Source organism: Macrotis lagotis, chromosome 1 (genome assembly GCF_037893015.1).
Source record: "Macrotis lagotis isolate mMagLag1 chromosome 1, bilby.v1.9.chrom.fasta, whole genome shotgun sequence".
NCBI lineage: Eukaryota > Metazoa > Chordata > Mammalia > Peramelemorphia > Peramelidae > Macrotis > Macrotis lagotis.
Window position 1 is genome coordinate 371,733,018 of NC_133658.1, and position 25,142 is coordinate 371,758,159.

Genomic DNA, 25,142 nt, shown 5'->3' on the forward strand with positions numbered 1-25,142 from the left:
GGTACAGTGGTAGGCCTGAAGTTGGGAGTTTTTGAGTTCATATTTGACCTCAAATATGTATTTGAGGACCCTGGGCAAGTCACTTAACCTCTGGAAAAGGAAAGGGCAAATCACTTTAATATCTTTGCCAAGGAAAACCCCATGGATGGTAATGGTGTGCTAAGGTCTACAGAGTCACAAAACATTGTAAATGACTGAACAACTACCATGCTAAGTGTTAGAGATACAAATACACAGTCCCTGCCTTCAAGGATCTCATATCCTAATTGGGGAAAATACGTAAACCACTATGTCCATACATATAAGTCTATTCTCATTATTCAGAGATTATTTACAAATTCCACCTAACAATAAAATTTGTTATTCCAAAATAAAAGAATCATGGTGCTTCTGAAGTCATTCATAAGACATACACAGTGGTGAAAAAAATTGAATCATCTGATAGTTTATATAGTCCTAGTTGAGATAGAACAAGGTGAAAAACTACCTTCCTGTTTCAGCTCTCATACTGAAAACAAAACTTTGTTTCAGGTTTATTTAGAATCAAATTTTTGTGCATTTTGGTGATTCAGCTATCTAAAATGACTCCCAAATGAAAGGTCAAAAGGTGGGCCTGTGGTCTAAGGACAACAGTGGAAGCAAATGCAATGTAAAGCTAGTTACTGAAGTGAGGAACGGTGACCTGAGTTCGAGTAGATTCCACATTGAGTAAATGGGAAGCACACTTTTATAGGCTTATGTGTTATAGAAAAGCAGGGATTGAGAGTCATTTGAGGTCTTCTTGGAGATTGTAGATTGTTTGGGATCTCCCCGGAGATTGAGAATTGTTGGAGGTTAAGATTCATTTTCTCAGGAAATGATACTCTGTCAGGCTCACCTGGGCAAGAGTGAAACCCAGGCCTGGATCCAACACCATAACGCTGAAGGTCTGTCTCATATTCCCAGGAAGGTAGTGATGTAACTCAAAGAGAAAATGTTTTTTAGATAAGTTTCATTCAAGCAAGAGTTATAAAGTACCTTTGGCTATGAGTTCAATGTTAAAGATTCAACAATATGGAACATCTGGGAAAAAAAGAAAAAATTCACTGATCTATATGTGAGGCTTCTGGAAAGTACTAAAATAATGTTGTGAACAAAGGCTTGCAACTTATTTCCCCCCTAGGAGCAATGGTTCAAAATTCACTAATTCAGAGTGTGCAACAATTTAATAGAACATAACTAAATCAAATGATAAAAATTGACTGTATAATGTAAATGTAAATTAGTCTCAGAGGGAAGGCACCAGCAAGTAAAGAGATCTGAAAGCTCCTCTGACAGAAGTTGGAAAAGAAAGCCTGGGAAGCCAGGAGATATGGGAATAAGAAGGAAGAGAATTCCAGGCATGCTGGACATGCAGAGAAAATGCACTGAGAATGATGTTTTGTGAACAGAACAGGCCATTAACGTTGGATTGCTAAGCACACAGAAGGTGGTTCTGAAGACCGGAAGAAAGGGGGCTTAAAGACCTATCTATGGGACATTATTTTATGAAGAATTCATAATTATTTCTGACTCAGGGAGGTAAGAAAGGTTTAGACTTTAATTCATAGTTTGCTCAAAGAGTTTATAAATTACAAAAATTTAAGTTACAACAAAAAGTTTACAGATTAGGTTCTTTGGAGAAGGAAGCAACAAGATAGTGATTTTTTTTTTTTAGGTTTTTGCAAGGAAAATGGGGTTAAGTGGCTTGCCCAAGGCCACACAGCTAGGTAACTATTAAGTGTCTGAAACCGGATTTGAACCCAGGTACTCCTGACTCCAGGGCCCGTGCTTTATCCAGGGCACCACCTAGCCACACCAGGATAGTGAATTTCAATACAAATAAGAAGGTGGGAGAGTTTGGGGAATCAGGCTCTCCTAGAGTGAGTTAGCTTCACAACCAGTCAAGCATCATAAGTAATAGAAGAGTTTGAGGGTATGATGCTATATGGGTCAGTGATTTATGAAGCCTCTTCTCTGGACCAAATATTATGCTATTGACGAGGATACAAAAGGTAAAAGATAATCTCTGTTCTTGAGATACTAACATGTGGGGGTTTCAGAAACCTAATCCAACCTTTTTGGGTTCTTTTAACATGATATATGGGGGGAAAAACTAAGTGTTTCAGAGAATTTACTAAATATTTTCTTATATTACAGAAGGAAACACATGAAAAGTATGTTCTAATGATTATGCTAGAAAGAATGCCTAAAACTTAATCTGTATTATCTAGTTTTCAAGCCCTGCCTTTGACTCCTACTTGGTGTATGACCCAAGCAACTTTCTAAAACCAAAAATTGCAGAAGAGTTACTGGAGCTGGAGGCGGATAAGGCTTCCAAGTTTCTGAATCACTAGGAGTTCCCTGGACCACTTTGTCACATCTTAGAAATTTCTAGTGTTTTTTTAAATAAAGTTTTATAATTAAGTAAAGTCACTTCATATCTTCCATGTCAAAATATTAGCTAAGCCAAAATTCAATGCCAGGTCCTAGTTCTTTCTTCTGCCCTTAGGGCCAAAGGAATTGCTCTTCTAGGCTGCTGTTAACTCACAATCATGTTGAAAGAATGAAAATATTTGCACTTGTTCCTGTCTTTAAGCTATGACCTGGTCTGAACAACAGAAGTTTTGACCATTTGGTTCAACTGATCCTAAGAATTTTTAGTGTATAGAGAACCCTTTTGTCATTGTCATTTATCATAGAACAACTGTGAATTAATTTCAGCAAATATTTCCTGAATATCCACAATGTTTATCCTCAAGGAACCTACCCAGTCTTCTAGAGGGGATAAATCCACATAGAATTATACAAAACAGAGCTTTGTATACCTCTTAAAGATTATCTTGGTCTTTAAGAATTCAAAGTAGGGAGGGATGGCTTCTGGACATGGACACATAAAAGCTTTTTATAATGATACAGATGTCTGCTACACAATATCCATAAGATGCTATGAAACCATGAACTTATATGGTATATAACAAGCTATGTGTAACAAGTCATAAACAATGATTTCTCAAGAGTTTTTTCTTTTCTTTCCAAGTATTGCTAACTTGGCATTGAGGACTTTTCTGATTTTATATGAGCAATAACTGGACTGAAAATAAATTTGCGAAAATTCCAACCTGAGATTTGCACCCTGGTTCTTTAGAAAAAAAAAACCCATCTAGGAGTTTCAATCTGTGTAGGCACATCTGAACTCGGGCTGACATAAGAAGTTGTATCCTGATGATCCAGCATTTACTGACACAGTGGCTTGTTTGTGAAATCCCCAAAGAACAGTGGGGGGAAGAAACCACAAAAAGTTCTTCAAGTCCTGGACACTCAGAAACATAATGTTGTAATATTTACATACTGACCAAGTCCAGTAATACAAATTGCAGAAGTATGTACCTATAATCAAAATGGAAGTAGAAGGGTATGGGGAGGGGAGAGGGACGGACTAGTTGCAATTTTCTAAAAAGAGAAATGACAAAGTTAAAGGGAATTTGAGAAATACTCATCACCTTGTGCCACATTTTATTTTTTTAAAAGCCTGAATACACAACCCACTTTCGATTACTAGAGGATCTGTGTGTCCCTAGGAAGCGGGCCCCCGAGTCCGTTGGGCTAAAAGACTGGGAAGGCTTGTTTAAAAAAACCACCCGCCCTCCGGCGTCCAATGAGAGAGAGGCCCGGCGGTCCTCCCGGGTCCCGGAGGCGGCTCTCGCACCATGAGGCTTCCAGCCCGATCCCATTCCAAAAAAGCAGCTCTCCGGACCCGCGGGTTGGTTCGGGAGCCAGGCCCAAGGGATGGAGGGCTCACTTTTCATGTGAATGGGTTTTCTGACGGCAAAATAGTGTGTTTTTCCTATGGAGCCCCGGCCTCCCCCGTTCTGTTGTAGCCATATTCCGAAGGGCTCCCCGAGGGTGCAGTCGTGGGGTGTCAGCGGGCGGCTTCGGGTCAAGCTGGTTCTCGCACCCCACTTTTTACAGCTTGGGAACCGAGGGCACGGGGAGGGGGCATCTCGCTCGCTGGCACCGCGGCGGTCGGGGCTAGGGGGGTTTCCGAATCCAAGGCTCTTCCCTCCGCCCCCCGCAGGCACGTCTCCCGCCCTGGGGTAGCGGCCCCGCTCCCCCGCCCCTCCCCTCCCCTCCCCCTCCGGGGCGCAGCTGCTGGCTCCGGGACCTGGGTCCCTGCCCAGGGAGCGGGCCGGGGCGGATGGGGGGAGGGGAAGGGGGCGGGGAGGCCCGGCTGGTGCTGCGGCGCCGCGTTCGCCCGGAGTCGTCTCTGCCGCGGGGTCGATGACGTCTTCGCTTCTGGCACCGGGAGGGCCGCGCTCGGGCCTGGGCGGTGACGTCACCCCAGACCACGTGACCCGGCCCCATTCAAACAAACAAACACACTCACAGCGAGCGGGGCGGGGGGGAAAGTTCCGGGCTGGACTATATAAGGCGGGTGGCCGGCGTGCGCCTAGCAGAAGGCGCTGCGAGGGCGCAGCCGGCCGGTTCCGCGGAGTGGTGGGGAGCGCAGGACCCAGGGAAGGAAGAAGAAAGACAGAGAGAGAGAGAGAGAGAAAGGAAGGAGACTCGGCTCGGACGCTTTTCTCCTCTTTGACTTTCTTCGAGTGCACAAGTCTTAAGGAAGCTTGCTTGGCGCCGCAGACTCTGCGCGTGGACATTCTGGCTTTTCTCTAGGAATATAAGAAAAACAAAAACAAGACAGGCGCCGGCCCCTGTGGGAGAGAAACAAAGAACTTGGCGCCAGCCCAGCCCGGGGGCTTCCATTCTTCCCCCTTGGCCACCCGGGCGAGCAGGGGCTTCGGGCCGGACGGAGCCCCTCTTCTGTGGGCGCGCCCCGCCCCTCGCTGTGCCCCCTTTCTCTGTCAGGCTGGGGGGGCTCCCGCGAGCGATGGTCAACATGGACGTCTGCGCCCTGGACTGCGAGGGGCTGAGAGCGCTGCTGCAGGAGCGGGCGGCGCAGTGCCTGGTGCTGGACTGCCGCTCCTTCTTCTCCTTCAACTCCTCGCACATCCTGGGCTCCTTCAACGTGCGCTTCAGCACCATCGTCAAGAGGCGCGCCAAGGGCGCCATGGGGCTGGAGCACATCGTGCCCAACGAGGAGCTGCGCGGCCGCCTGCTGGCCGGCCTCTACCAGGCCGTGGTGCTCCTGGACGAGCGCAGCCCGGAGCTGGAGTTGTCCAAGAGGGACAGCACCCTGGTGCTGGCCGCCAGCGCCCTGTGCAGGGAGGCTCGCGCCGCGCGCATCTGCTTCCTCAAAGGTACCCGCCTCCCGCCGCCGTCCCGAGGTGGGGAGGCGCCCCGAGGGGCTCCGGAGCCTTTTGTCTCAAGCACTCCCGGCCCTTACCCTCCGCACCGCTGGGAGCCCGTGAGCAAAAACCTCTGAGGACAGACTGCTCGGCAGTGTCCCAAGCCCATCCTAAAAGAGGCAAATTAGGCATCACTTTGCCTTCCTCTCCCGTTAAACTTCCCTTCGGGTGGGGGAGAAAGGCCAGGAGCGGAATGGAATGCGCGGTCCTCGGAGGTAATGGGAGAACGTGTCTGTTTTGTGTTTTCAGGAGGATACGAAGCTTTCTCCTCTGCCTGCTCCGAACTGTGCAGCAAGCAGTCTACACCCGTGGGTCTGAGCCTGCCTCTGAGCGCCAGCGTCCCCGGCAGCGCAGAATCAGGGTGCAGCTCCTGTGGCACACCTCTCTATGACCAGGTCAGTATAAATGGCTGAGGGAGGAAGGCAGCCGGCACAGAGCTCCAATAGTAGTGAGAAGGGGGCATAGAATTCTTATTTTTTTCCCCTTTAGAGTTAAGTGGATTGAGGAGGGTAGGGCTTTAGGTATTCAAGATGTTGGTCGCCCTCTAAGGACAATACAAATAATTCAGTTTTATAGTGACACCAAATGATTAATTAATTAATCATGTCATCTCCTACCCCCCCATCCAGTGCCACTATTTTGTGGCAAAATTAGCTCATTTTTCCTTCAGTAATTATACTTAGTGAATTCCTCTTCCTCAGTAAATAACTTATCAAGAAAATCAGGGACCAGAAGGATTGGAATATTTTGCATATATATTTCACATGTTATAATTTGGGACTATGCATGAGCATTCAAAAAATTTCTTGCATTTCAGGGTGGTCCAGTGGAGATCCTACCTTTTCTTTACTTGGGCAGTGCTTATCACGCATCCAGGAAGGATATGCTGGATGCTCTAGGAATCACAGCCTTGATCAATGTCTCTGCAAATTGCCCCAACCATTTTGAAGATCACTACCAGTACAAAAGCATCCCCGTGGAGGACAATCACAAGGCTGATATAAGCTCCTGGTTCAATGAAGCCATTGACTTCATAGGTAAATAATCGTTATGAATGTTGATTCCATACCTTGGGTTTGGGTTACGCTGGGAAGAAAAACCAGTGTAAAAATGATACTAATTTTTGGGTAAACAGTTGTTCATTGTATGTATTCCAGACTCTATAAAGAATGCAGGAGGAAGGGTGTTCGTTCATTGTCAGGCTGGTATCTCCCGATCAGCCACCATCTGCCTAGCTTACCTCATGAGGACCAATCGGGTCAAACTGGATGAGGCCTTTGAGTTTGTGAAGCAAAGAAGAAGCATCATCTCTCCCAACTTCAGTTTTATGGGTCAGTTATTACAGTTCGAATCCCAAGTCCTAGCTCCTCACTGTTCAGCAGAAGCAGGGAGTCCTGCCATGGCTGTGCTTGACAGAGGGACTTCCACGACCACAGTCTTTAATTTTCCTGTCTCCATCCCTGTTCATTCTTCCTCTAATGCTTTGAACTACCTTCAGAGCCCAATGACCACTTCCCCAAGCTGCTGAGAGACTCAGGGAAGTCACTTGAGAACCACATAAGGAACTTGAGGCTCCTGTCTAAAACAAAGTGCAATAACTCTGGGGGATAATGTCTCAGCTTTGCTATAATGTCATCTGGGTTCATCTCTGCTGAACTTCACACTTGAGAACAACATGGGTGAACTGGACTGAATTGACTCTAAGGTTCATTTGTGCTCAGTTCTGAAGTGTGTCTTGGACCAATGTCTAGTTGGTACATCAGGTTCCTGTGATGAAGAGAAGCAAAAAAAAAAAAATAGTTCTCTTTGTGGGCTCCTAATGGCCTCTCTTCTTAGAACTTTATTCTTTATGCTTGACAAACCTACCAGTATTACCATTTCTGGACACTTAGCCAGCAGAAGAGGCTGTTCCCCTTTGACATTTATATATATATATATTTATACATATATATATATATATATATTATATACACACACACATACACACATACAGTGTGAAAGTTCCCATTATTTATTTGTGTAGATGTGTTCAGCTTTCACAAACCTCAGATTCCACTTCTAGAAAAACCAAATACCTCAATTTTTTTTTGTTGGAGTACTGTAATCCTGTAAATACATCCTTAAACATTTGTTCTCTTAGCACTGACGGAAAAGCACCAGGCAAGAGTGCTTTTTTTTTTTTGAGTTGCCAAGTTGGTTGTATGTTTGCTGATTATTTATGACCTGAAATAATATATTTCTTCTTTAAAGAAGACATTTTGTTACATAACGATGACTTTTTTATACAAGCAGAATAAATTATGACATTTCTATTGAAATTTAACTCTGCTCTTAACTCTTTTGTTTCCCTTTCCTCCTTGCTCTAACTTCCCTCTCCCCACAATCCCCAGTGAAATATGACACAGAAAAAACAGCAGTTACCAGCCCTGGAAGTTATTTCTTTGGGGGAAGAGGGCTAAATTGTGTGGGGGAAAATTTTGTTTAACATGTCACAAATGAGGAGCAGCTAGGTGGCACAGTAGATAGAGCAAATCAGCCCAGGAGTCAAGGGGACCTGAGTTCAAATGTGGCCTCAGACACTTAATCACCTAGCTGTGTGATTGGGCAAGTCACTTAACTCTATTGCCTTGCAAAAAACAAACCAAAAAACCCCCAAAATATGTCACAAATGAAATAGAAAATGAGAATCACCCTGGAAAACCAGATGCTGCACATGAAGCAGTTGTTTCATGGTGATTTGTCAATACAATACTGTACTCAGTTTATCAAATTCAAATGCTACTTGAAGGATTTAGAAAAAGGGATAAGAAGTTATTGCATTGGTTTTGGATTTAGACCTGTGCTTAAACTACAGCTGTTATCTAGTATCTGAGTGAACTTGAATCTCTTTTCTCATCAGTGAAATGGAGGTGTGGGAAAGGAGGCTCCAGCATTGTAATATAATGTGAAGAATGATAAATTTTTAAGTTAGAAGTTCTAGGACCTCCAATTAAATCTTGGCTCTGCCTCTTTTATAAGCCTTATGGCTAAGAGTGAGTCAGGAGTCATCTTCCTGAGCTCAAATTTGGCCTCAAATTTAGTTGGTGACCCTAGGCAAGTCACTTCACTCTGCTTCAGTTTCTTCATCTGTCAAAAGAACTGGAGAAGGAAATGGCCAACTACTTTAGTATCATTGCCAAGAAAACTCCAAATAGGGTCATGAAGAGTCAGACCTGACTAGACAATCTTACCCCTTAAAGGTAAGGTTTGACCACAGTCAAATCCCCCTCAAATTCATTTCATGTACCAGTCATGGCATCATCTCCCTGAAGCTGTAGTCTTCTTCAACAATGAAGGACAAACATTATTAGAAAATCTCTTCCTGAACTCTAAAATCCTTTATGGTAGCCCAGTCAAGTACCCTAAGGAAGACTGCCTTATTTTTGGGAACAGTAGTATACTGAAAAGAGCAATGATCTTGGAGTCTTGACTCTGTCATTTCCTATCTGTTACTTTGGGTAATTCATTTCACAATCTTTGGAGCTCATTTCCTGAATCTGCAAAATGAGAATGCTGGACTACATAGACCCTAAGGTCTTTAAAATGTCATGAGCTGGGCAACTAGGTGGTGCAGTGGATAGAGCACTGGCCCTGGAGTCAGGAGTATCTGAGTTCAAATTGGGCCTCAAACAATAATTACCTAGCTGTGTGACCTTGGGCAAGTCACTTAACCCCATTGCCTTGCAAAAACCTAAAAAAAAAATGTCACAAGCCTATGATACGTTTTTACAATCTGGTTGCAGAGGTAAGGTTAACATATGAAACCACAGGACCACATGTGTAGAGCTGAAAAGGACATGAAAGTTCATGTCCTCAAATATGGAATAGCATAGAGAAATTTATATTTAATAAGGTTAAGTTATTGGGTCTTAACTTCAGTTAGTAACTAGTTTGTAAGTTTTAGAGGCAGAATTTAAACTCAGGTCTCTCTTGACTTCAAATTCAGTATAGTTTTCATTAAAACATGATAAACTGTTGAGAGTCAATAATAGTAAAAATATATATTTTCCCCCATGTTAAACAGGTTGGGAGCATAGAATATTAGAGTTGGTAGGGGCTCCAGAGTACAACCAGCCAGGCATTTAGTAAGGTGGAATCAGGAAGACCTAATCCTGCTCTAGATACCAGCTGTGTATGACCCTGGGCAAGTCACTTAATCTTTGCCTCAGTTCCCTCATCTATAAAATAGGGATAATAGTACTTTCTTCCCATGATGTAAAGTTCAAGGGAAATAATATTTGTAAAGTGCTTAGTCTGGTACATTATAGGCACTAATAAATGTTTGCCCTCCTTCCTAGATGCTAGTTCTCTTATTTGAGCAACTTAAAGTCCAGATTTGGGACTTGGGTAAAATCACACAGCAGCAAAGAAAGAACTATACTTGGGTCAAGCAATCATCAGTCTAGTTGCCACCTACCTTTTTCCAAGAAGTTCGTTGTAGCTTATTTCATCTGTCATGTCAGTTCCACTTGAACACAAGATAATCTTGTTGCCATTCTCTCTTGTTGCTGGATAAGCCAATCTAAGATACTGGGGGGCAATGAGTTTGAGACAATGAATTTGGAAGATAAAACCTTTTGACATTATTTGATAGGAAGAGTGTCCTTGAATGAACCCATACAGTGTCACAAATGTACATTTGTGAGTATCATTTGAACAGGTGGAATACTTCATAGAGCTGCCCCTGACTCTACAAGTTCAAGTTTCTGAACAGTAAGCGAACGCTGATGGGCAGTGTTGAAAAGGATCAAAAGAGCCCTGTGTCCTAACTGCTTACCTTGGCCTGTCAGTTTTCATCCTATAAAGGAGTTCTGGATTGGAAAGGTATTTGAATTAGGGCCTTTAAAACAAGACAGTTGCACATTGTTCTGCCAAGCCCTAGAAACTAGCTAGTACCTTTGGACAGAAATGCACCAGTGACATCTCTCCTATGGCCTTTGCCTTCTGTCAGCTATCCCTGTGGACTCAATACCATCTCTTTCTGCTTGGCAAGCAATAGCTGAGCTAAAATTAATCTTCAAAGTGCTCTATGGAGTGGAACAGTACAGACACTGCCTAATGGACCAATTGGTGAAAAGGGCTCAGTCATTTATCATAGTTCAAGCTGATTCTACCTCTCATCACTCCAGGAGAGGCTGAGTCCTTGCTCTCTCCTAACTTTTTTTTTTTGAACACAAATTGCTTTTTTTTAAAAAGGTTTGTGGATGACTGTTCTTTATATATCACTTCCTAATATCTCCTCACCTCCTATTATAACAAAATAAAAGAAAACCAACTGACGCACTGTGATGGGCAGTTTCTGTAATATTCCACTTTCAAAGTATCTATCTACTGATACCAGCAGTCCTCTAGTATCAGAACTGATTCTTATATTTAATTTGAATTATCAAGATATATTGTTTTTTGGGTACTGCTTCATTCCGGATAAGTTTATACAAGTCTTACCATGGACCTTGAAATTTTTCCTATTGGCCATTTTCTTCATGATACTGAAGAAGGGGAAATATTGGAAAGAGAAAGATGTTTTATAGTTATTAATCTGTACCCTTTTTACTTACCACGTATCTTCCCCCTCACTTGCATTACATGGTCCCAAGCTATGAGATGAGATCAATGAACTTTTAGTAAAGTACCTTGTCCTAACCTTGGAAAGGACTCCATAAATTCCTACTCTCTCTCCCCCAGGCACAAAACAAGCCTCTATCAACAAAACAACTTGAAAGGATTAAGTCTTTGATCTACCACCCCTTATCTAGGTACCTTGATTACTTCATCTCCTTTCTGAGCTACCTGCCCCTACCTACCTCTCCCTACAACCTCCTTAAAAGCTCACTTGTTGCTCCTCTACCTTTAGAGGATAACCTGCTCTAGGGGGTAGGGTGTTCCCCTCTCCCTTTGCTCTTCTCTACTACTTATTCCCTGATTGCTTGTCTTCCTGTGAAGACAACCCACTCTTGGGGAGTATGATCCCCAAATAACCTTTCACACTCTTTCCTTCTCTTAGTAGTCCTTGATGTTCTCACCAGCCCAATTTGTGGCTGCTTCTTTACTGAACTCTACTACTAGTGAAATTCACTATTTTGTTGCTTCTCCAAAGAACCTGACTTGTGTTTGTAGTTAACTTGTGAACCATTTTTTTTTTTAGATTTTGAAAAGGCATTGGGGTTAAATGGCTTGCCCAAGGCCACACAGCTAGGCAATTATTATCTGAAGTCAGATTTGAACTCAGGTACTCTTGACTCCAGGGCTGGTGCTGTATTCACTTCGCTGCCACCTAGCTTCCCCCAACTTGTGAACTTTTTGTAGTAACCTGTGAACTTTTGCAGTAACCTGTGAATTAAAGTTTAAGCCTTTCTTTCCCTCCTAAATCAGAGAGATGGCTGAATTCTTCACAAAATGAAATTACATCTATTCTTAATCACCTTCCCTGAAACCCATTTCTCCAGCTCCATCCTTAAACTCCCTCTTTCCCAGACCCTTTTCTCTGGTCTCCATAAAAGCCATGATATTATTTTACATTCACATATTATAATTTTTTCCCCCAGTTCTCCCTACTTGATGGGCACCCATTTTGCTCCTAGTTTTTCCATTTCAAAATGCTTCTATGAATATTTTGGTATAAGTTAGACCTACTTTCTGTCATGGACTTCCTTTCCTGTCATTGACCTTCCTGGAGTTTATGACTGATTGTGGGAATCAAGATCCAAGAATAAGAACAGTTTGGTGACTTCCCTTGCATAACTACTTATTATCTTCCAGAACAGCTGGCCAATTCATAGCTCTATCAACAATATATCACAATGCTGATTTTTCCCTAGTCCCTCCAACATCTCCCATTTTCATCTTTTGTCATCTTTGCATTTTGATGATTGGGGGGGGGTGAGAGGAGGGTATATCCTTCAGGATTGTTTTTATTTTATTGCCTTTAACTCTTGTGGATTTGAGGTACTTTTCCTCTAATATTTTCTGACTGCATCTTTGCTTTTGAAAATGATTCATTATCTTTTGGGGGAACCTACCTCATTCCCCCCCCCCCCCTTAATCTAGCTGTCCCCCCATGCCTGGAAAGTTCTCCCTCTTCATCTCTTCCTACTGGCTTCCCTGGCTGCCTTTAAGTCCCAACTAAAATTCCAGGAAACCTTGCTTACCCCCTCTTAATTCTTGTACTCCCCCTTTTAATGATTTCCTGTTTATATTATATATAGCTTATTTGTGCTCATTTGTTTGCTTATTGTCTCCCCCTTTAGACTTCTAGCAGTTTCCCTTTTGTGAGCTTCTTAAGGGCAGGGACTATTATTTGTCTTTCTTTGCATCTCTAGCTAATTAACAACTGTGACATGGGTCACCATCCTCACTTTCTCCCCTGAAGCTACCTGAGTCCAGTGGCCAGATACAAATCAGGATGACTGGAGATGGCCCCGTGTGTGGTAAGCAGGGATAAATGACTTGCCCAAGGTGATATAGCTAGTAAGCATCAAGTGTCCTGAGCACAGGCCCTGGAGACAAGGGGGCCTGAGTTCATATTTGACCTCTCACACCTACTAGTTGTGTGATTGAGCAAATCACTTAACCCTGATTGTTTAACAAATATTTATTGACTAACTTTTGATTTTTTTTTCCTGTCACTTCAGAAAATGTCAGAGAGAGCATAAAGTCAATTTTCTTTTTTTTTTTTCCTTAAGTGCTTTTGGAGGAAAACCAGTGTTTTCTGGTGAAGAGAATACTCAAGTTGCATTAAGGGAACGAGTGTCCTTTTTTGGTGGAAAATTGGATCACACATTCTGAAAGCAGAAACTGGAGTCAGGAAAGTTTTCTCTCCTAGCTGAAGTTGCTGAAGTGGTTTCAGGGCTTGAGAATGCCTAAATGCATATTTGTCTCCCTCCTTACTTTGTTGCAGTTTCTGAGGCTATCTTCTAAGTTTGAGCCTGTCGTCACATTGCTCTTAGAAAGTACAAGCTGGACATCTGTCTCCCAGAGCTTAACCTCCTTCATTTGTTCATCTAGTCGAGTGTATGCCTTTAAGATTATATAAATCTGTAATTATACAGTTGCATATATCCCCATAGCAACCCCTAGGAGTTTCCCTTTTGTGAGGAAGGCAGTAATGATGCTTCCTGTTGCTGACAAATCAGTTTGTTGTTAAGTGATTAAAAAAAGGCTGGGGGAGGGGGGATGTCGTTGCTCAAAAATGCTGGCGCTGCTTCCCTCGTTACTAGTACACACTGGGGCAAACAATAGGGACAGGCCCGTCAGAAAGGTGAAAAAATCAGGAACCGTCTCTCCTTTAGTTTGCTGAATTGCTGCTAGTGAGTGGCTAGATTTGGCTCCCTTCCCCCGCTACCCTGACCGCAGGCATCTATGTGCCCTGGGTCCAGCCAAGCTGGATAGACAGACCTGAAGTCATTCCCAAGGAGAGAGGCAGCTTCTGCTTTTTTTACTGACTCAGCATTTCTGAAAGCAGGTGTGCAAAGGGTTTTGTACTCTCCCATGTAAACCACCTATGGGGAATTTCCCAGTGTCCTAGGCCAAATCTTCCTAAGGCAGAACAAAAAAAAATAGAGAAAAGAATAAAAATCTTGTCTAAATGAAAACTCCTTTTCTTTTGTTGACATCTATTACCCTATGGAAGGTCATTTTATTGAATTCAACCAAAAGAATTAGTGAAATTATGGAAAAAGTGCTGAACTTAACCCTCTGGATACATATTCAGATCCTTCCTTTGTCACTTGGTCCTTGCAAAGTCCTTGACCTCTCTGAGCTTTAATTTCCTGATTTGTAAAATATTTACCCCATCAAATTGTGAAGAGAGTAATTTGTTTATATTAACAAATATTATTTTTTTGTGATTTTTAGATGTTGGTAGTATTTCAGAGAGTTATAGGCACAGAATACAATACCACTAGAATATTGTAGGCAGTCTTTGAGGGTTGCTGTGGCCTAAAAATTCATCACCCTCTACAGTCAACTGGATTCTCTGTCTCTCCAAATTTTTCTTCAAGAACAGACCTAAATGACCAGATCTGTCCTCTAATCCTTTCTAGCTCATTGAAGCTTGCAGTAGCTTGCTTTCCAGATGGAGTTGGAAACAGCATCAGCTATGGTCATCTACTACTAAAGACTTTAACATCTCATGACCTCGTCCTAAACACTCTCTTCCACTTACTTGAAGGCAATACAACTTCCTGGATGCACCCTTGTAGCAAATATTGGCACCTAATAGACTATGTGATTTTAAGGAGAAGAGACAGACAGGATGTGAGAGTGGTAAAGGCAACATGTGGTACAGAATGCTGGACTGATCACAAACTCATCCTCTCCAAGCTAAATATTCACATTCAACCAAAGCAGAGTCCCCAAGGCAAAGGGACCACCACAAGAATTAACGTCAACAGATTAGAATGTCTTTCTGAGTGGAAACAGTTTGTTGCTAACTTGAAGTGAAAGCTGAGCCAACACACAGTTGACAAGAGTGGAGAAGAGAAGAAGTGGGCAACCTTCAGAGATCTGGTGTACAGCACTGCATTTGATAAACTGGGTCAGAATACTCAAAATTTCAAGACTGGTTTGATGAAAATGATGAGGAAATCCAGAAGCTGGAAAATGAAAAATAAGAACTCCACAGGTTTTATCAATTCATTTCTAAGAAGGCAGAATTTAATTCCACCAAAATTAAAGTACAAGTGAAGTTTAGAGATATTCAGGAATCTTGAAGGCAGATGAAATTCAGTTTTGTCCAGATAGTAACACCCAAAGTGCTTTTAAGATGCACCAAAGGCTATTTATGGAACAAATATATATGATGCATCTCAACCACTCAGTGTTGATGGAGCCATGTTGATTAGTGATAGAATCAAGATCCTGGAGAGATGGACTGAACAGTTCCATCATGTTCTTAACAGATTATCATCAATCAATGCAGAAGCCACTGATCATTTACCTCAAGTTGAAGTCAATCAGCTCCTAGCTGAAGTTCCAACTGAAGAAGAGGTTTTGAACAGCATTAGGATCCTTTTGTATGGCAAAGCACCTGGTGCTGATTCTATTCCAGATGCGAATTACAAGGTGGGGAGGTCCAAGGCTCATGAAAAAGTTCACTGAAATTTTCCAGATTATAAGACATAAAGAGATTACTTCCCAGGAATTCAAGGATGCCTCCATTGTCCATCTCTATAAAGGTAAATGGAATAGGTTGTCCTGTGATAATCACAGGATATTTCTCTTTTAGTCTTTGCTAGTAATATTCCTGCCAGATGCTTCCTCAATAGGCAGATCCTTCATCTGGAAGCTGAACATCTCCCTGAGGGACAGTGTGACTTCAGAAAGAGTTGAGGAACAGTTGATACAGCGTATGCTGTTCAACTTCTTTAGAAAAAATTCCAGGAGCAGACTAAAGGTCTGGTTAGAACATTTGTAGATATGACCTGGGCCTTTGATACTGTTAGTCATAAGGGTTTATAGAAAATTATGTCAAGATTTGGTTCCCTGGAGAAGTTCATCAGTATTGTACATCAATTTCATGATGATACACTGGCCCAGGTTCTGGATAGTGGACAATTCTCTGGAGATTTTCTGGCCACCAAAAACAAGACAATGTCCTTGCTCCCATGTTTTTTAGCATGATATTTTCAGCCATGTTATCAGATGCCTTCACTGATGGTGAACATGGCTTCAAGGTCAGAAAACACAGTTGCTGGTAAATTCTTCAACTTGAAAAGGCTATAAACCAAAGTGGAGGGAGTGTTGGTGCATGATTTTCTGTTTGCAGATGATTTGCCCTCAGTACAGACTCTGAGGCTGAGATGCAACACAGTAAGGACTGATTCTCTGCTATTTGTGCTAGTTTTGGTCTAAAAATGAACACCGATAAAACACAGATGATCCATCAGCCAGCACCACACCATCCATATGTGGAACCATTGGTTACAGTAAATGGAAAGGTTTTGATAACTGTGGATAAGTTCACTTATCTTGGCAATATACTTTCCAGGGAGGTACACATTGGCAATGAGGTTGACACAAACATTTCCAGAGCTAGCTCAGTATATGGGAGGCTCTAAAGGAAAGTATGGGAGAGAAGAGGAATTAGACTGACCATAAACTGAAGGTCTACAGAGCTGTTAGGCTGACCCTCATTGCTGTATGCCTGTGAAACCTGGACAGTCTATCAATGCCATTCCAGGAAAAGGAATCACTTCCATTGAAATTGTCTTAGGATCACCTGGCAAAAGATCAAACATTGAGCTCCTTTCTTGAGCTAAACTGCCAAGCATTCAAACATTACTACAGTAAACACATCTATGATGGGCTGGACAAGTTGTTCAAATACCAGAAGTATGTGTGCCAAAAAGACTGTTTTTTGGAGAACTCACATAGGGCAAGTGTTCTCAGGGAGGTCAGAAGAAGTGATATCACAACACTATGAAGGTCTCTCTTATGAACTTTGGAATTTTGCATCAAATTTATAAGTTACAAATCATTCTCCAATTGATAAATGGTCAAAGAATGTGAACAATTTTCAAATGAAGAAATTAAAGTTATATGTAATCATATGAAAAGAGGCTCCAAATTATTATTGATTAGAGAAATGCAAATTAAAACAATTATGAGATTCTACCTCATACCTATCATATTGGCTAAGATGACAAAAAGGGAAAATGATCAATGTAGGAAAGGTTTTTGGGAGGATAGGGACATTTATGCATTGTTGGTGGATGATTAATGCAAGCCAATATGAAACTGTACCCAAAGAGCAAATCTCTAATCATACCCTTTTGACCCAGCAATATCAATTCCAGGTCTATATCCAGAAGAAATCATAAAAAATGGGAAAAATTCCATATGATACAAAATATTCATAGCTGCTCTATTTTGTAGTGGCAAAGAATTGGAAACTGAGCAGAGGCCCATCAATTGGAGAATATGGTATATGAATGTTATGGAGAGACCATGAATGAGTGACTCTAGAGAAGTATGAGCTGAATTACTGAGTGAAGGGAGCAGAACCAAGAGAACATTGTACACGTTAGTAACAACATTGTGGATTAATCACCTTTGATGGATGCAGTTCTCAGCAGTTCAGACAATTAGGACAACCCTAGGAGACCTGCTATGGACAAGGCTATCCAGATGAAAAGAAACAAAACTCACCTACAGAATTTGAGTGAACACTATATTCACTTTGTAAAAATGTCTCTTATCTTTTTCTTTTCCTTTAATCCTAATTCCTTATACAGAAAATGACTGATCTGTGGACATGTAAACATAATTGCTTCTGTACAATAGTCATCAGACTGCTGCTGATGAGGGGAAGGGTGTGGGAAGGGAGGGTAGAAGGAAATTGTGTAACTTAAAATATGCATATGCATGTGGATGAATGTTGAAAAACTTTCACAACATATAATAGGAAAAATAAAGTATCAATTAAAAAAAGAACTTTGGAATTGATTGGGCAGCATGGGAGACACTGTTATGGGACTGTCCAGCATGGCATGCCCTTATCAGAGAGGCAGAATGAAGCTGCTCAAAGGAAATGTGACATATGTAAGTTTAGAGTAAATACCCCAGGGGTTCACATGGACTATTTGTGCCTGACTTGTGGCAGAGCATTCCAAGCTTGTAGTGGTTTGATCAGTCACAGTTGGAGACACTATAATTTGCCTCTAAAGCCGTGATGTCATTTTGGTCTTCTTCAATAATGAAGGACAAGAACCAACCAAAATGCCACTAGAAGTGCTCATAGGGATCCTCTACTCCAGTGAAAAAGGGAAGATAACATGAACATGCATAAATTCATGCAGATTATGAAGCAACCTTGAGGGGAGTCAATAGGGGTCAGGAAAGGCTTTATATAAGTGGCACAATAATAAAGGTCTTCAAAGGAACTGTACGTTCCTTAAGTTTCAGAAACTATATTTGTTTCTGAAGAAAGAAAACTACAAATTAATAATCTCTACCTTCAAGATACTGGGGAAAGGACATGTACACAGATGAATTAAACACAAAATAGGTTATCCAGGGATCAGGGTGCTAGCAACTGAGAAATCAATATTGGCTTTCTATAGGAAATGGCATTTCCTCTGAAGGAGGTCAGGGTTTCTGAGGCAGAAGCAAGGCAGGAGTGCATTCTGGTCTGAGGATATCCTGTACAAAGGTATAGAGATGAAAGTTGGAATGTCTTGTTCAGGGAAGAGCAGGCAAGTTGGTCTGTCTGGAATGCAGAGTGTGACAATGAATTTCCTCCTGCTGATGCTTGGTGAAACCATTCTTGGCGTCTCCTTCAAGGAGACCCATTCTATCTTCTCCTTTACTCCTGGATTCTTAGGATACTTCCCTTTGGTATGCTCAGTGTTTATCTTTGTTCTAACTAGTAGATTACATCTGATTTGAAAGTAAAAATTCCGGGCAGATCAGGTTTCTCTAATTCTGGTTCAACATCACTTCCCCATATAAGTCCTCCTGAGATGGATAGAGGTGCCTTTAATCTTCCTAGATGGGGTCCATAGCCACATTCTTGAAGATCCCAGAATCCTGGAAGACCCTGTATATCAAGTCCTGGGATCAATCCTTCCTCTTTGGCACTCCTACCATTTAGAGAAGACACTGTGCTAAGTGCTGGAGATAAAAATAGAAAAGTTAGAGAAGCTCTAATCTCAAGGAACTCACATTCTAATAGAGACAACACTTACAGAAAGTTTTAACTGCTAGTCAGATAGAAAACTCAAAGGTTCTTATAAGGTGATAAAACACATTTTAATTTGTTTCAATTCAACAAATACAAACATATATATGTACTATGAATATTCATCTAAGTTTTTTATTTTTATTTTTATTCTTTTGGTTTTTGCTTGGCAATGGGGTTAAGTAGCTTGCCCAAGGCCAGACAGCTAGGCAATTAAGTGTCTGAGGCCTGATTTGAACTCAGGTACTCCTGACTCCAGGGCCGGTGCTCTATCCACTATGCCACCTAGCTGCCCCAAGTTTTTTTTTTATTTTTAAAAAGATTTAAGAATTTCTTGTTTTAAGCATTTATCCTCCCTTCTATCCTTCCCTCCCAACAATTAAAAGCAAAGACAAAAATTCTCACAATAAATATACATAATCTAGCAAAATAAATTTCCATGTTGGCCTTGTCCGGATATGCAGATCTCATCTTTAGTACTCTGGACTCATGTTTTATCATTCCATTTGTTAGAGTTCTAAAGACTTTCAAAGTTGTCTTTCTGTTATGTTGTTACAATGTTAATTGTTCTATGTTAAAAATTCTACTCTTCTTTGCATCAGTTCACAGCAATCTGCCTATTTACTCTGAAATTTTTCATTCAATGTTGTTTGCTGGCATGACAGTATAAGAATACCCAATAGGCGGGCACTTCTTTAGTTTCCAATTTGGAATTCTTAGAAAAGAGCTACAATAAAAATTTTGTACATATGGGTATAAAATCTCTTTGAAGTAGTGACTTGGTGGTATAGATGAGTCAAGGAATGTGTGCAGTTTAATAACTTTTGTAATATAGTTCCACAGTGCTTTCCAGAATGACTAGGGAAATTTAGAACCCATCAATTAAATAGTATGCTTATTTTCAATTTTTTCAGTTGTGTTTCCCTTCCAATTTTATCTATTTTATATTTGTATAAAAACTTTTCAATTTTATAAAATCAAAATTGTCCATTTTGTTTTCTAGAATCTTTCTATTGCTCTTGTAACTCTGAATTCTTTCCCTGTCTGTAAGTCTGAAAGTTAATTTCTTCCTTGATCCTCTTAATTTAATTATAATATCAATATTTATGTCTAAGTCATATATATCCATTAGGAGTTTATCTTGGTTTACAATTTGAGATGGTGGTCTTTCCCCAATTTCTATGAAACAGTTTTCCAGTTTTCTGAGCAATTTTTGCCAAATAGTGAGTTCTTACCCCAGGACTGGGTCTTTGAGTTTATCAAACACAATGCTACCATGTTTAATAGCTTTGGTATGTTGTAAACCTAATCTATTCCATGATCCCTTAATGTTAATAGCTTCCTTTTGTCAAAGATCTCTAACTTATCACATATATTTCTTTTTTTTTTAGGGTTTTTTCAGGGTTTTTTTGCAAGGCAAATGGGGTTAAGTGACTTGCCCAAGGTCACACAGCTAGGTAATTATTAAATGTCTGAGGTCGGATTTGAACTCAGATACTCCTGACTCCAGGGCTGGTGCTCTATCCACTGTGCCACTTAGCCACCCCTTATCACATATATTTCTAATGTGCTGTAGTTGCTTTTGTGCTCTCTTCTCCCCACTGTATGAACTTTTTGAGAGCAAGAATTGTCTTTTACCTTTCTTTGTTTCCAATGCCTAATACATAGTAGGAACCTATCAAACACTTATTGATTGATCAACTGCTATTTTTAACTGGTATCAAATTATTTCAATAATTAAATATCTACTATATGCTGGTCACTGTACTAGAGACAGAGAAAAAGATTAATTTTTGCACATAAGGCAAAGGAAGATGCAATATACAAATATGTACACTGATATGTTTTCAAAAAATAAGAAAAAAATTCAAGTGAAAAAAGGAACTCACAACAAAAGAATTAGTAAAGGCTGTCTGTCTACAGGGAACAATCCTGGAGTTATGCTTTGAAGGAAACTTGAAGAGAGTGGGCTTAGCACAGGATGAACAACTTATATAAAGGCAAGGACTCAGGAGATGGAATATGCTTTATTGGGAACAGCTACCTGGCTGGCCAATTTGACTGGAACAGAGTAGATAGGAGCTAGATTTTGGGGAGGCTTTTAAATGCCAGTCTGGGTGTTTTATTTTAGAAGTAGGAGTAAGCCACTGAAGATTTTTGAGTGGTGTGTACAGGGAAAACATGGTCAGATTTATTTTTTTTGATAATGTCAATTTGTCAGTTGCATCAAGGATAAATTTGAGAAGAGACACATTAGAGACAGGGAGACCAATTAGGAGGTTATCTTTTTTTTCCTTTAAGATTTTATTTATTTTTGAGTTTTACAATTTTTCTCCTAATCTTCCTTTCCTCTCCCCCCCACCCACAGAAGGCAGTCTGTTCGTCTTTACATTGTTTCCATACTATACATTGATCTAAGTTGAATGTGATGAGAGAGAAATCATATCCTTAAGGGAGAAAAATAAAGTATAAGAGTTAGCAGAATTACATTATAAGATAATGGTTTTTTTCCCCCTACATTAAAGGTAATAGTCTTTGGTCTTTGTTCAAACTCCACAATTCTTTCTCTGGATACAGATTGTATTCTCCATCACAGATACCCTCAAACTGTGTCTGATTGAGCAAGTCCATCAAGGTTGGTCATCACTCCCATGTTGCTGTTAGGGTGTACAATGTTCTTCTTGTTCTGCTCATTTTGCTCAGCATCAGTTCATGCAAATGCTTCTAGGCTTCCCTGAATTCCCATCCCTCCTGGTTTCTAATAGAACAATAGTATTGCATGACATACATATACCATAGTTTGTTAAGCCATTCTCCAATTGAAGGACATTTACTTAATTTCCAATTCTTTGCCCCCACAAACAGGGCTGCTATGAATATTTTTGTACAAGTGATGTTTTTACCATTTTTCATAATATCTTCAGGGTATAGACCCAGTAGTAGTATTGCTGGCTCAAAAAGGGTATGCACATTTTTGTTGCCCTTTGGGTATAACTCCAAACTGCTCTCCAGAAAGGTTGGACGAGTTCACAGCTCCACCAACAATGCATTAGTGTCCCAGATTTCCCACATCCCTTCCAACGTTGATCATTGTCTTTTCTGGTCACATTGGCCAGTCTGAGAGGTGTGAGGTGGTATCTCAGAGATGCTTTAATTTTCATTTCTCTAATAAATAATGATTTAGAGCAATTTTTCATATGACTATGGATTGCTTTGATTTCCTCATCTGTAAATTGTCTTTGCATGTCTTTTGACCATTTGTCAATTGGGGAATGGTTTTTTTTTGAAAATTTGACTCAGTTCTCTGTATATTTTAGAAATGAGTCCTTTGTCAGAAATACTAGTTGTAAAAATTGTTTCCCAATTTTGATACATTTCTTTTGATCTTGGTTACAGTGGTTTTATGTGTGCAAAAGCTTTTTAATGCAATTGAAATTATCTAGTTTATTTTTAATGATGTTCTCCATTTCTTTCTTGGCCATAAACTGCTTCCCTTTCCATAGATATGACAGGTAAACTACTCCTTGATCTTCTAATTTGCTTATAATATTGTTTTTTATTTCTAAATCCTGTATCCATTTTGATCTTATCTTGGTATAGGGTGTGAGATGTTGGTCTAATTTAAGCTTCTTCCATAATAACCTCCAATTTTCCCAATAGTTTTTATCAAAGAGAGAGTTTTTATCCTAATAGCTGGATTCTTTGGGTTTATCAAACAGCAGATTACTATAATCATTTCCTGCTATTGCCCCTAATCTATTCCACTGATCCACCACTCTATTTCTTGGCCAATACTGATGCTTTATAATATAACTTTAGATCTGGTAAGGCTAAGCCACCTTCTTTTACACTTTTTCCCATTGAATCCCTGGAAATTCTTGACTTTTTATTTCTCCATATGAATTTACTTACAAATTTTTCTAACTCAAAGTAATTTGTTGGAATTTTGATTGGTAGGGCACTAAACAAGTAGTTTAATTTTGGTAGAATTGTCATTTTTATTATATTACCTCGGCCTATCCGTGAGCAGTTGATATTTGCTCAGTTATTTAAATCTGATTTTATTTGTTTTTTGGTTTTGTTTTGTTTTTGCAAGGCAATGGACATTAAGTGGCTTCCCAAGGCCACATAGCTAGGTAATCATTAAGTCTCTGAGGCTGGATTTGAACTCAGGTACTCCTGACTCCAGGGCCAGTGCTCTACCCACTGAGCCACCTAATGGCCCCTAAATCTGATTTAATTTGTGTGAGAAGTGTTTTGTAATTGTTTTCAAAAAGTTTTTGGGTCTGCCTTAGCAGATAGATTCCCAAGTATTTTATATTGTCTGAGGTAACTTTGAATGGGATTTCTCTTTCTAGTACTTTTTGCTATATCTTGCTAGTAATATATAGAAATGGGGATTTATGAAGGTTTGTTTTATATCCTGTGACTTTGCTAAAGTTGCTAATTATTTCTAGTAATTTTTTTAGATGATTTTTTGGGATTCTCTAGATACCATCATGTCATCTGCAAAGAGTGAGAGTTTTGTCTCTTCCTTCCCAATTCTAATTCCTTCAATTTCTTTTTCTTCTCTTATTGCTGAGGCTAACATTTCTAATGCAATATTGAATAGTAGTGGTGATAATGGGCATCCTTGTTCCACCCCAATCTTATTGGGAATGCCTCTAGACTATCCCTGTTGCATATAATGTTTGTTAATGGTTTTGAATAGATACTGCTTGTTATTCTAAGGAATAAGCCATTTATTCCTATACTCTCTTGTATTTAGTAGGAATGGGCACTGTATTTTGTCAAAAGCTTTTTCAGTATCTTTTGATATAATCATATGATTTCTGATTGGTTTGTTATTGATATAATTAATTATACAAGCAGTTTTCCTAATATTGAACCAACCCTGCATCCCTGGAATAAACTGGACTTGTTCATAGTGTATTATCCTAGTGATAACTTTTAATCATTTTGCTAAGATTTTATTTAAGATTTTTTACATCCATATTCATCAGGGAGATAGGTCTATAATTTTCTTTCTCTGTTTTACCTCTTCCTGGTTTAGGTATCAGCACCATATTTGTGTCATAGAAAGAGTTAGGCAGAGTTCCATCTTCACCTATTTTTCTAAAGAGTTTATATAGAATTGGAACCAGTTGTTCCTTAAATGTTTGCTAGAATTCACTTGTGAGATAGGGTTGTTTAGGTATTTAATTTCCTCTTCATTTAACCTGGGCAACTTATATTTTTGTAAATATTCATCCATTTCACTTAGATCATCAAATTTATTTGCATAGAGTTAGGCAAAATAATTTCCAACTATTACTTTAATTTCCTCCTCATTGGTGCTATGTTCACTTTTTTCATTTATGATACTAGCAATTTGGTTTTCTTTCTTTCTTTCTTTCTTTTTTCTTTCTTTCTTTCTTTCTTGCAAGGCAGTGGGGTTAAGTGGCTTGTCCAAGGTCACACAGCTAGGTAATTACTAAGTGTCTGAGGTTGGATTTGAACTCAGGTACTCCTGACTCCCGGGCTGGTACTCTATCCACTGTGCCACCTAGCTGCCCCTCTTCTTTCTTTTTCTTTTTTTAAATCAAATTGACCAGAGGTTTATCAATTTTATTGTTTTTTTTCATAAAACCAACTCTTGGTTTTATTTATTAATTCAATAATTATTTTTTTTGCTTTCGATTTTGTTAATTTCTCCTTTAATTTTTATAATTTCTAATTTGGTATTTAATTGGGGATTTTTAAATTTATTCTTTCTCTAATTTTTTTAGTTGCATATTTAGTTCAATGATTTCCTCTTTCTCTAATTTATTCATGTAAGCATTTAAAGGTATAATATATCCTCTGATAGCTACCTTGAGTGAATCCCATAGGTTTGTTATCTTGTTTCATTATTGTCATTATCTTGGATGAAATAATTCTTTCTATAATTTGTTGTTTGATCCACTCATTTTTAAAAATGAGGTTATTTAGTTTCCAATTAGTTTTGGGTCTGTATCTTCCTGGTCCAGTATTGCATATGATTTTTATTGCATTATGATCTGAGAAAGATGTATTCACTATTTCATAGTGAATCATTAGGTTTTTATGCCCTAGTACATGGT

The 25,142-nt window shown here is 40.0% G+C and overlaps 1 protein-coding gene across 1 annotated transcript; it reads left to right on the forward strand.

Annotated features, from left to right (window-relative positions):
• Positions 1-4,485: 4,485 nt before the first annotated feature.
• On the forward strand, positions 4,486-24,596 carry DUSP1 (dual specificity phosphatase 1). Its single transcript, XM_074212406.1, has 4 exons — positions 4,486-5,276; positions 5,574-5,719; positions 6,142-6,361; positions 6,482-24,596. Exons 1-4 carry the CDS (start codon positions 4,907-4,909, stop codon positions 6,850-6,852), a joined length of 1,107 nt encoding a protein of 368 aa, XP_074068507.1. The 5' UTR covers positions 4,486-4,906; the 3' UTR covers positions 6,853-24,596.
• The last annotated feature ends 546 nt before the right edge of the window (positions 24,597-25,142 follow it).